General features: G+C 33.8%; 1 protein-coding gene across 1 annotated transcript; it reads right to left on the bottom strand.

Annotated features, from left to right (window-relative positions):
- Nucleotides 1-507: 507 nt before the first annotated feature.
- LOC114746395 (indole-3-acetaldehyde oxidase) lies at nt 508-11,007 on the bottom strand. The gene is made up of 10 exons (XM_028934615.1): nt 10,792-11,007; nt 7,848-9,542; nt 6,846-7,096; nt 6,555-6,764; nt 5,632-5,850; nt 3,650-4,615; nt 3,254-3,349; nt 2,990-3,088; nt 1,904-2,093; nt 508-955 (listed from the first exon to the last, which is right to left on the bottom strand). Exons 1-10 carry the CDS (start codon nt 10,940-10,942, stop codon nt 738-740), a joined length of 4,095 nt encoding a protein of 1,364 aa, XP_028790448.1. The 5' UTR covers nt 10,943-11,007; the 3' UTR covers nt 508-737.
- Nucleotides 11,008-12,425: the final 1,418 nt, after the last annotated feature.

Here is a 12,425-nt window from a genome sequence, read left to right as displayed (position 1 = left end):
GAATATGATTAATAACGATATTTTAAAGCAGATAACATCTATTTATTACAAATAATCATTTTAATTAATTTTCTTTATATTTGTAAATAATTACCTGACTTTTATATTAAAGACTAAATATAGTATTTATGCGTGTTCCTCATGTGTTTCTGTTCATGGGTGCATGCAGTTTTTTTTTTTTTTTTTTTGCGATCCGTTTGTCAAGAATTAATATTGTTGGATTAAACTTAGCCATTGTTTGACCTAAATGTAACTTGGAAGTAGCTCTGTTCATAATATTATTATTTTGCTTTGAAACGTAATCTTGTAGTTTCTATATTTTTGACTTAGTTAAATTTTAATTTACTACAATTTAATTTGTATAGTTTTAAGTTAGTTGTAACTCAGTTCCTATATTTTAAATGATATATTTTATAAAACTAGAATTGAGTTGTATCAAATCAAAATCCAAGAAAGTTTAACATGAGTTGCATTGAGTGCAACGCCCACGCTGACATACACATAAATTTCAAATTTCATTTACTACACAAGAAACAGCTGAAAAAAAGAGAGTTTTCCAAATACATCTCACATAGTGCTTCTATATGACCTAAGATACAAATGAAATCATCTTGAAAATATAGTTCATAAGAAGATAGAACTGTTAAACACAACATTTTGACAAACTAGTACATATTTCTTAAGCATCCAAACATGAAACACACACAGCAATTTATTTCCAAGATATTAAACTCCTTTCATATTTTGCCCATCTTCCATTTCAAGTATCTTTCCACAATGTCCAATCCACAGAGTTCCTTTACCACAGGCATAGTTGCTGGCGCATCCAATTGGAATGGTTTGTCAAGTTCATCTGAGTTGCTCCATGAAGCAAGTTGTCTTCTGGCTTCTTTGATTGCTGCTCTTGTTGCGCAATGAACCACAGCTGCTAAAAGTAGTGGTGGCTCACCGGAAGCTATCGAAACAACATTTCAAGTATCTTTTAGTATAAGAATTGTTTTTGGAGAATTTAGTATTAAAGAAAGGGATAATTACAATCAGGTCCGAAATAAGAGATTTAATTAACCGTGTGCACCATCATATGCTTGATCACCTGACATTTCATATCTTCTTTGGAATCACTGTTCGACAACAATTCTTATTTGAAAAAAAAGTGTTCAACAACAATTAATTCATTTAACAAATAGATGACATGCAACTTGAAAGTTGAGAATATGTGAAAAACAAACTATTTTACAAGTCCATTTTGGTTCGTTGAAACAATTATTTGATTTACTCAATGTTAGCATCCTAAGAACATAAAGGACAATGCTAAAAGATGAACCATATATAAGCATGGAAATTTAAAGGAATTTCAACTTTCAAATGCTTTAATATTGGTTTCATTCATTTTGGAATTAACTTTCACATGATTTATTAAATCAGGGTTTGTTCGAATGGACGTTTGCAAAAGTGACTTTTATCTCCATTGACTTTTGCAAATTAAAGCTGAGGTAAAAATTAATTAGTGTAATGTCATTTATGTTTTAATAGACTATCATAAAAGTTTCAGCTTGACGGCAATTTGTTTGGATAATATATTAAAAAGCTAGTTTCAAAAGGTTCAAATATAAAAAAAAGAAAAGTAAAAAACCAAAAAAAAAAAAAAAACTTCAACTTTAAAGTGGTTTTTAGGCAAAAAGTCATTTGCCGCCAAACCTATGGCAAATATACTTTTAGACCTAAATCAGTTTTTAGGTTTAAAAAGTCAATTTCAGTAAAGCAAAAGCCATGCCAAACATACCTATTAGCTTCATGAATTAACTAAAAGAGGATTGTCCAAAAAGCATGTATGTGCTGGTAAGGAACAAATAATTTGGAAGAAAATGTCAAATTAAAAATTCTAACAGCTGATAAGCCATACCTTTAGAAGACAGAACACGATACTTGTGATGTCCACTGTTGAGAATTTCAACATTGAACTGTTTAGTTATTGTGTCCAATGTGGGGATTTTGTAATTCCATGTTCCATCTACTAACACTAATCCTTCATGATTTATTTCGTATTCTTCAAACATGAAAAACCCTAACCCTTGCACAAATGCTCCTTCAATCTGCAACAACCAAAAAATATTATGTCAAACTAGACAACTTCAGAATCTAATAACTTCTGCTTATTATACATGAGAATAACTTATGCCATATTATTTTATTTGGTTATCCAAGCCTTTTTCATATTCGTTCGTTAATTTCAAAATAATGTGGACTCAATGTAGTTACATGAATCCGAAAATGAGTCGCTCAATTTCCAGCTTGTCAACATTGTGTAAACTTTCTAGACTTAAAAGAACTATTAAACTATTGTCTCTGCTTCAATTTATACGATGTTTTCTAGGGAGATGTTTATACTCCCTTTAGCCCTTATTATAAGGACCTTTGCATGTTTCATAATATAACATGTTTTGTCTAAAGTACTAATTTTTTTTCACTTAGCTAGTAACCTTAAGTAACTACAAAACTTCCTAACTAATTAACCAAACTACTCTAACTAATAGCTTTTATTTAGGATAGTTTTGATATTTTATAAGAAATAACTAATTTTAATTGACTTCTTAACTTATGGAAAAAAAAATTATGATTCATTAATGACCTTGTTGCAAAAATCTCCCTTAATCAAACATGAGTTTAATTAGAGGGTTCGTGTTAAATGAAGGGCATTTTTGAAAATTTATACTTCTTAAAAAAAATTAAGATTGTTAACCATACTTAACAAGATTATTTGGTTTTTGTAATTTGCTCCAAAAGCATCTTATAAACTAAAAACGGAGGGAGTAATAAGAAACCTAACTGTCAGCTGATATGGAGTAACACAAGAAGAGAAGAAGATTGGGTCTACCTACTTCTATCAATCTTTCTCTCTATTTGCATTATGATATAGCCACCATTGACATTAATTTAAACAACCCTTATTTTGAAAAAGAGTAGAAAATAGAAATCTTAGCTCGCTCACCTGTCCCAAATCTACAGCAGGGTTGAGACTCTTTCCACAATCATAGATAATATCTGTTTGCATAATAGTGGTTTCTCCTGTGAGAAGATCTACTTCCACCTGTGAAATAATATTCAACCTTTAGTGTCCCACATCAATGATAATTTGATGTAACAAGAAGCTTCCACAAAAATTTAAATACATTTAAGCAATGTAGCCATTCACAAGCTTAATTGAAAAAAAAATCACTTTCTAAATAAGAAATTGGATACAAAATGAGCCTACCTCACCCACTGCAACACCATAATTGAGGTACGTGCTGGTTGCACTGTTAGGATTATAAAATGAAGTTGCTGATAAGTTCACACTTTGTAAGTGTGCCTGCACAAGGAAACATATTGATGATTACAAACATGGCGGTTAAAATGCTTTTAAAATAAAAAGAACTCTTGTACAAGTTATGCGAAAGTGTCATAAATTTCAGAAATAATAAGGAACTTTCTAAATCTCATCCCTTGATCAATATGATTGAGGAGAAGTATTATCTATGCAGGATCAATGTATTACCTTAGCAATATAACACATATAAGGAGAATTACCACATTTATGTTAAAACCACATCCACATTGTCACTATAGCAAGGAAAATAAGGATGATTTGAACTTTCATGTTTCCATATACCTGAGAAATAAGTGTGTTCCAATCGACAGAACCCATATCCTTTTGCAACTTTTCCTTGAATGGCTTTAGCCTCTCAACCAAGACATTGCAGCTAAGCCTAACTGCTTCACAGCTTGACTCAGATGTAGTACTACCATAAGTGGTCCCTCCTTGAATCATGCTCAACGTATCAGATTGTATGACACGTACTTTATCTAATAGGTCTTGAGATCCATCACATTGTATTAAACTAAGTGCATATGCAGCCATTTGCTTCGCCTTGGTCCAGAGACCTTGACCAATTTCAATCCCTCCAACTTCAACAACAACGGACCCATCCTTTAAAATACTTGTTCTTGCTGGTGATTGGCTCATAGTTACTTCAAACACAACAGGCACACGAGATATACCTCTTTTTTTCCAGATGTTGTTCCTATTAAAGTCTTCCACCATTTCTCTCCTCTGGTCATACCTTGCAGAAATAGCTAACTTATCCCATATAGAAACTAGGGTATACTCAGTAGGCTGACCTGCAGAACTCGGGTAAAAAGTGCAGAGACTTTGGTATGTGTGGAGATTAATGCTTCTCACAGAATCTACATCTATTGAAAGTGTAGATGCCACATGTTCTATTATAGCTTCAGCAATATATGATCCCTGAAGATTCCCAGGGGCTCTCATTGAAGTTCTACTAGGAAGATTAGTTTTGCATAATTTCACATCAAAAGATAGAACACCCCAGTCATATTTCTTAAGTGCACCAATTACATAATTTGGCATTACTATAGATACATCCTCATATATTCCTGCATCTATCAATATCTCAAGTTCTAAAGCAGTAATCTTCCCATTACTCTTAAATCCCACATTATAGGTTATCTTCATAGGATGCCTTCCTCCCGCCGTTATCATATCTGTCTTACGATTCATATATGTCCTGACAGGGCAGCGTAATTTGTGTGCTGCAAGTGCGCATGATGTAGCAACCTGAAAGATTTGAATGTCACTATTCAAAGATTTCTATTGTAATTTCATATGTTAGTATTATTTTGCTTTTCAAAAATATCAGATATCTTGTATCTAAAATCTATTTGATTCACACTTGCTAGGAGATTTCAAAAATTCTATGTCTGCGCCATTTAGAACAAGGAAGGAAACACCCATGCTGTCCCCGCCAATTTTACATTCATCACCAGCTTTTTTAAGAGCGAGTTATTCTGCTTCAAATCTATGGTTACCATGAGTATAATTCATATATAGAGAAGATTATATGAGAAGAACATAAAAAACTACTCGCTCCGGCCCTTATTATTATAATGACTTTCAACATGCCTCTTGATACAACACGCATTGTCTAAAGTACTCTTTCGGTTCTTAATATAAGACTTATTTAACTAATTTGATTATATTAAGAAAACTAGGTAAGTTAATTAATTATAAAAAATATGACATGTTTTTTCTAAAATACCATAGCCATCTTTTTTAATATATATATATTTTTCCTTTTCTACTTGATTATGGTTGACGAAGTATCGATAGGGGTAATTTAGAAAAAAAATTGATAAGTATAAAAAATAGATTTTATATTTAGGACTGAAATCAACTCAACAATGAGGTCCTATATTAATGACGAGAGGAGTATCAATTTTTTCCACCTAGTATCCCTAACTAATTAAACAAACTATACATTAAGAGTTTATAACTCAATTGACACCCCATGCCTCCTCTTATAGAAGAGGTTATGGGTTCTATACCCCATGTTTCCAAGTAAGGGTAGGTGGGTGTGTGGGTCCCCTCTCCTATGAGGGAGAGGTTTTAAATTGTCTATATAAAAAAATATAAATAAATAAACAAACTGTTCTGCCTATTGAATTTATTGGTTAATTTTTAAATTTTCACCAGAAATAACTCACTTTAACTAATTTTCTTAGTTTACATGAAGTTATTCATAGATGTTTGTAAACAGGAGTGGAAGAAGCATAATACAAAACTGAAATACTCACAGGATTAGCTTTTGTGAACTTTCCACCAAAACCACCACCTGCCCTTCTTGTGATTGCACGAACATTATTCTCAGGAATATTTAAGCATCTTGCAATAGTGGTATGTGCACTCTCTGGCCCTTGATTTGAAGTGTACACCGTCAAGCTATTGTCTTCATCTGGTACAGCAAGTGCAGCTTGTGTCTCCATATAGAAGAAGTATTGTGACACAATTTTGATCTACATTTCACATTATCCAAAGAAATGTCAAATCATCTAAAGATGATAAGGAATATACTTGACATATATAACAAATCAAAGATTAATTATTCATAATAGAAGTAGAAATGGGCGACAATAATAGAAGACAAAGTGTGCATGAACCAAATTAGATCAGGTTGAGCATCAACCCAAGGTCTGATTTAGTGAAGAGCGGGCTACACAAAGCAGCCCATAGTCTGGTCTGGTCTGGTTCAGCACCAACCTGAGGTTGGCCTGGACTAGACTTGTTCTGATGATCTACATGGACTAGTCTAGACAGTCTAGGACCTTAATTTTTTTATTTTTTAATAAAAATTAAAAAAAACAACACACCATTGAACTGCAAAAATAAAAAAAAGAACAGATGAAAATGGAAAAAAGGATCAATGGGGGAAAAATATACACACACAACATTCAAATTCCTAAGTGCACAGCACGAAAACACAAAAGAAATAAGAATTTATTTTGTGGTTATTAAAGAACATGTTTGTATTTTCTTAAACAATAAATTAGTTTATTTCTTGTCTATGTCTGTATATTTGTGGAATTTGTAATATATCGGAGGTATCAATGTATAAAACCTGACATGCAATGATCACATCTCATTCTTCTTCTGTGGCATGTTTGTGTTAGATAGAAGAGAAAATGATTAAATGAAGGAAGAATTAATTTGTTCCCTGTACCTCAACAAAAAGAATCTTATGATCTGCTTCAGCCATTCCTTTTGTTATATCACCAACTTCTTGTGGTTGGTACGTAGGAGGAACTTGAAAAAGACTAGATCTTTGAACAGCCTCTTCAACAGATAGAATAGGTTTTTCAAGATTCTCACAATCATACTCAACAATGGCAGAGTTTGCAGCCACATCTGCAAGTTTCTGAGTATCTGCAACCTAAACACATTCATCCAGTAAAAATAAATAAAACATTATCCAAATTTTTGGTGGACCAAAATAAGGTAGCTTAAAACTCACCACAAAAGCAATATGATCACCAATACATCTAGCAATCTCATCTGCAAATAAGGGATCAACACCAAATGTAGAAACAGACCCAACATTTTCCCCACCATCAGGGATGTCTTTACTTGAAATGATTGCCCTCACTCCATCTAGCTTTTGTAGCTTTATACTCTTTACCCTTGCTAGAGGTTTTGTACTATAAATATATGCTCCATGTAGGGTATTTGTTGGTGAAGGAATGTCATCCACATACACAGCCTCGCCTACAATTTATTTGAAAAATATGTAACTCATAATTAAAAAGATATTCCAAAACATAACACATAAAGTTAAGAGTAACCAAAATGAGAGAATAAGCTTAGTTTATTGGAAAAAGACTAGTGTAAGCATTGACAAGGAACTATATGGTTGTTTTTCAATCGCGGCCAACTTTATTCTAACACAAATCTTAACGTATAAAATAGAGATGGCAGAAACAAGGATCACTTAGTTTATTGGATGAAGATTAGCAGAAGCATTGAAAATGAACTATGTGTTCGTTTTTAAATCACAGTCAATATGATTCATGGCTTGAGGCAAATAGTAGTGAGTAAGACTAGAAACCAAGAAGGTGAAGTCGATACAAGGTAGGAGCTTGGGAAACGGAATTCAGTCATATTAATCTATCATTCAAATAAATGGTACTTAAAGAATGCATAATGCAAATCATGAAATCAATAACAACTCAAACCAAGAGAATAGGATTGGGGTGTTTAAAACCTTCGTTTTATCAGTAGAAGAGTCAGGTAATCTGGGATAGATTGTTAAACTTGCATGCTGTAAGAGTCTCTAAAATGAAAATATATTCTGTGATAAAATGGTTGGTGTTAAAGATGGATTGAAAGTTTTAGCAAAACAAGATGCTAGCATGTTTGTTAAAACATTTACATACTACTTTAAATTTCAAATGCTGTAAATATGGGAAGAAAATGGGTTGTCAAATGATTTTGAAGCTTGAACGTATATAAAACAAACCTGAAGCTTGTATGACGGCCCCTGCCTTTTTTATTGGCTCACCAATGGGTTGGTACTCATCATCTACTTGAATATCTTGCTTTCCGGATGACAGGAAAGTAGAACCTTTATCATGATGGACTTGCCCAATATTCTCTTCTATGCCTAAAGCCCTAAAGAATGACGAACTAGTAGATGTATTTGAGTAATTATTTAAATTTTGATCACAATGGTCAATCAAAGGGCTCAAGAACTTAAAGAGAAAACCAGCTGCCAAGCTTAACCGATAAGCAATTCTTGAAGTTCCTTCTTCAGGTACAATAATAGCTGGGAGCATGTTGATAGCTTCATGCATGACACCAACACTTAATAACTTTCCTACTAGTAGCTCCTCAACTTTTGTTGCTCTTATTGCATGTTTGGTCCCGTAAGCACCAAAAGAAAGCCTGCAATTATCTATCAAAGTCCCTTTTGTATCTTTGCCTTGAGAAACCTCAACTAACAAAGCTCCATTTATATAAGCTAGTGCATTTCCAAGCGGTCGAGGAGCAGCTCGAAAGGTTTCAAAGAGAATTTTCCTTTTGCGATTTTCAGGATCACTTTTATTGGATTCCCAACTAGGAATTTTAATGCGTAAAAGCACACTTTCCAAACATAATGGTGGCCTTTCCAAAAACTCTTGCATTGTAAGCCATTCAAAATTTGTGCCATTCATTATATGAACCATTGTATCCACGGCTAGAAGTATTGTAGCTATATCTGAAGGAAAATGATACTTCTGAGCCATCACCAGATTGCCACCTATACTGGCTGTGTTCCTTATAAACCCTGAGGCTACTTTACTCATATGATTAGCAATTTTTTCAAGTATCATATCAAAGTCAGAGAGAAACTCACATCCGCTCTTTGGTTTTAAAGCTTCAATAACCTTAAATATAGTCACTGTCGTTCCAATTTCAATCCCTGTCTCATCTTTTTTTATTTCTGAGAGCTCAGAAATTCCCTTCAGATTAATGTACTTGTCATAGCTTTCTACATCTTTGTAATAACCCATTCCTGTATTACTGACAACGATCTTTATCTTGGTTCCAGCGTTATTGTTTGTTTCCAATAGGCCTTGAAGCTCTTTTAGACTAGTAGGACTGAGCCAACTATGTTTTCCAGAAGCCGTGAACACATCAGGATTGATCTCCTTCAAAAACTCTAGAAATTTAGTCTTCTTGTGCTGATCATCATATTTAGGCAACCTACTTCTCTTTACATCATCGCTTTCTCCTTTTCTCCAAAAAGAGTTTAACCCTAAGTCCTCCAAATCAACATCAGCACCAAAACTTTTGCAAGCGTCAGAAAGCGGTCGGTAGCCAGTACAGCGACAAAGGTTCCCACAAATGGCCCTTTCAGCCTCAGCAGCTGTGGCTTTCGAGAAACCTGGAGGAGGCTTGGGACGATTGGTTTTCTCAGCATTAACAAGAGTTCCAAAAAGGGATACACACATTCCAGGAGTGCAAAATCCGCATTGAGTAGCATGGAATCCTGCAATTCTCTCTTGAATTGGATGGAATCCATCTTTACTGTTTCCAAGGCCTTCACTTGTAGTTATGGAGCATCCATGTATGCTGCAAAGTAGTGTGAGACAAGAACTTGCTGTGAAATCCTCAACTTGATCGAGCACATGATTGTATTTGGATATTAAAACAAGACAAGCACCACAACCACCTGTAAACAATCCAGATTGAACCAGGAAATGAGAAATTGATGAAAATTTGGGGGGAAAAATTAACACCTTTTACCTTCATATTCATAATCAGACTCCGATAAACGAGAACAAGAAAATATGTATGTACTTTTTATATATTGTTTTGGACAACCTCTATGAAAATACGAGGAAGAAAATCAGTCATGATGTTAACAAATAATTCTAAACAGAGAAGCGTATAGCGTTCTATTCCCCGCTCCTCATGGCCCAAATCATGATGATGGTTCTGAAGTTTGTTTTACCTCTGTTTCGTAGAATGCCAAATAAAAAGATTCAAATATTACATACAGGCAAAAAAAGAAAAGCACTAATTTCAATCATAACATAGATTAAAGGCATAACCAAGAAAAGTAACACCTCTGAGCTTCATGTTCACGTTGAAACGATCAATAAAAATAGAAGAAGAACCATATATTCAAGCTATCGATAAAAATAGAAGAATAAATATACCTTGTTTCATAAATTGTTTTAAACAACCTCCATGATGGTATGAAGGAGAAAATTAGTCATAAAGTCAACGAATAATTGAAACAGCAAAGGGTAGTATGCTCTGTTCCGAGCTCCTAAAGCCCAAAATTATTACGTTAGTGGCACTGAAATTTCAATATCCAATTTTTCTTTTGTCTCTGTTTCTTAAAATGTCCAAAGAAGCGCCAACATCCAAATATTTCATATACCAAAAAAAAAAAAAGAAACCAAAGAAATAAAAACCTCATAAAGAATTTCAATCGCATGATCAAATTAACACATATATATTACAAAACTAAAAGAGATCACTCCGCCTTTTCATATCAATCAAACATGGTCTATGCTGTTTCTAAGAAAAAGCCTAAGGCAGGGGGAAGGTCAAGAAATAGTAATGATGGAAGGAACAGCTACAGAGCCTTAGAAACACTTCAAACAAACTACTTTAACCAAAAATGATCTCAGATTGACCTTTTCTTTAAATCATTGGGCACCTGCAATTTCAAATACTTTAATGCAGAGATTAGCATGGATAAGAATTTATCAAGAAACAGAGTAAATCGCCAGAGGATCAACACTAGCTCATGAACTTAGGAGGATTCAAAGCTACACTCATGAAAGTATTTTGAGTGTCCTTTTGGAGACTAACCAGTTTCAGAATCATGAACCCCCTACAAAGATCTAGACCACTACAGCTAGTAAGCATGAACATGGTGATCATGAAACAGAGCCTCAGAGACAGACCTTCGCCACAGCCGAGCTTGACGCTCTTGAACGGAGTCTGAGCACGCAAGAACTCAAGCACGGTGGTTGATGGGTCAACACTTGAGAGCTCAAACCTCTCTCCATTCACAGCAAAAACCAGAGTTGCCGTTGTTTCTCCGTTCTCCTTCATTTCTCAGATAAGCCCAAAAAGCCCAGAAATGAACGGCCTTCGGGGAAGACCGTACTGTCCTCACGGACTCCGCTCACTGAAACGATAAAGCTCTCAGCTTTGAGCCATCCTTCAGCAATTTTCGACGCCTTTTTATGCAGTGTATGTGCCTCTCTCTCCATGTCCACACACTCGTACACTCACTCTCTGGCTCTCTCTGTCTTGTCTCTCTCGCAGAATTTTAACCGTCTTCTTGTGTTCGTGAATCGTGATTCACACTTGGCATTCTGCACATGAAGTGACGATATCTACTACCTAGGATTGGGCGGATGGGGACTGGCAGAAACCAACCATGGCCAAGCACTCCATTTCCAATTTTGGTCTCAGAGGCAGTAAAGTTCGGAAAATTTTATTTTTGAAATTTTGAAGTAATTCTTGTTTGATATAATTTCCGCGTATGTTATTTTTCCTTTACTGTTATGCAAATAAATAAAAAGATAAAATGTCAATAATTTAACGTTGATACCAGCTTTAACTTTTTTCCTCGTGTTGATGTGTGGGGGCTAATCCTACATATGAAGGGGAAAAAAGAAAAAAGAGACAGCAGAAAAAATTTAATGAGCCGAATTTAGAAAACTGGAAAAAAAAAATAGAAAAGTGATGCTGAAAATTCTTATTATTCTTTTATCTTACAAGTTCTTTCTACTAAAATTTTAAAATTAAAAATTTTTAATTAATTTTTATTATTGTTATCTATTTTTCTATTAAAATCTTAAAACCTTATTTCTTTAATTTTTTTAAAACAAATTTATTAAAATTTTCTTATCCGTTTTGCTCGCACCAAACGGATAGTAAGACAAACAAATAAAAAGAACACAGACATATGACACAAATAATACTACTTTAATTTTAAATGTAAAATTTATTTTATATTATAAAATAACTCTCAAGTCGAGAAAAATGAAGAGTAGTAATCATTTACATGACAGATGAAATGAGCTGTAGTAATCATTTACAACATGAGAATCTATCACGGATTCCGACTTTACTTTGAAACAAAAGGAGTCTTTGTCCAAATTAGAAAACGCCATGGCGGGGTGTCCCGCGAGGGACTCTGTGTCCATGTCTTGTACAAAAAATAAAACGAACATTTAAAATCCTTTCTTCAGTTTTAATTATAAGTTTTTATTTATATATTATAAATGAGGTTTTATAATTAAAATAAAAAATGATTTGAAAATTCATATGGATGGCGACATCAACTTTACTTTCCAGAGAAAATGTCAAAATTATAGAGGGGGCGAGGGGCTATATTGTCAAACTGCTAGATTTAAATAAACTTTTAAGAAGTATATAAGTTATGTAACTCATGTTGTAAATTTGTAATTATTGCTTTAAAATTTGGATTAGACTGACAACTCTGTAAACCGGTCATTTGACTGGTCAGATTAATCACTTAAACTGGAAAATAAGTGACTCAAGGTAACAAAATTAGATTTTATAT

This window comes from Neltuma alba, unplaced genomic scaffold (genome assembly GCF_004799145.2).
Source record: "Neltuma alba isolate B1F8T4 unplaced genomic scaffold, ASM479914v2 tig00004960_pilon, whole genome shotgun sequence".
Taxonomy (NCBI): domain Eukaryota; kingdom Viridiplantae; phylum Streptophyta; class Magnoliopsida; order Fabales; family Fabaceae; genus Neltuma; species Neltuma alba.
Note: the sequence above shows the minus strand (reverse complement) of the source record. Positions and strands in the feature narration are given on the sequence as shown.

Excerpts from the sequence above, each read along its gene's own strand:
- LOC114746395 (XM_028934615.1), bottom strand. The coding sequence starts at position 10,942 with ATGAAGGAGAACGGAGAAACAACGGCAACTCTGGTTTTTGCTGTGAAT. Across the intron at positions 4,616-5,631 it reads AGTTCACAAAAGCTAATCCT|GTTGCTACATCATGCGCACT; the intron begins GTGAGTATTTCA and ends CAAATCTTTCAG. Across the intron at positions 3,089-3,253 it reads ATGGTGTTGCAGTGGGTGAG|GTGGAAGTAGATCTTCTCAC; the intron begins GTAGGCTCATTT and ends ATTATTTCACAG.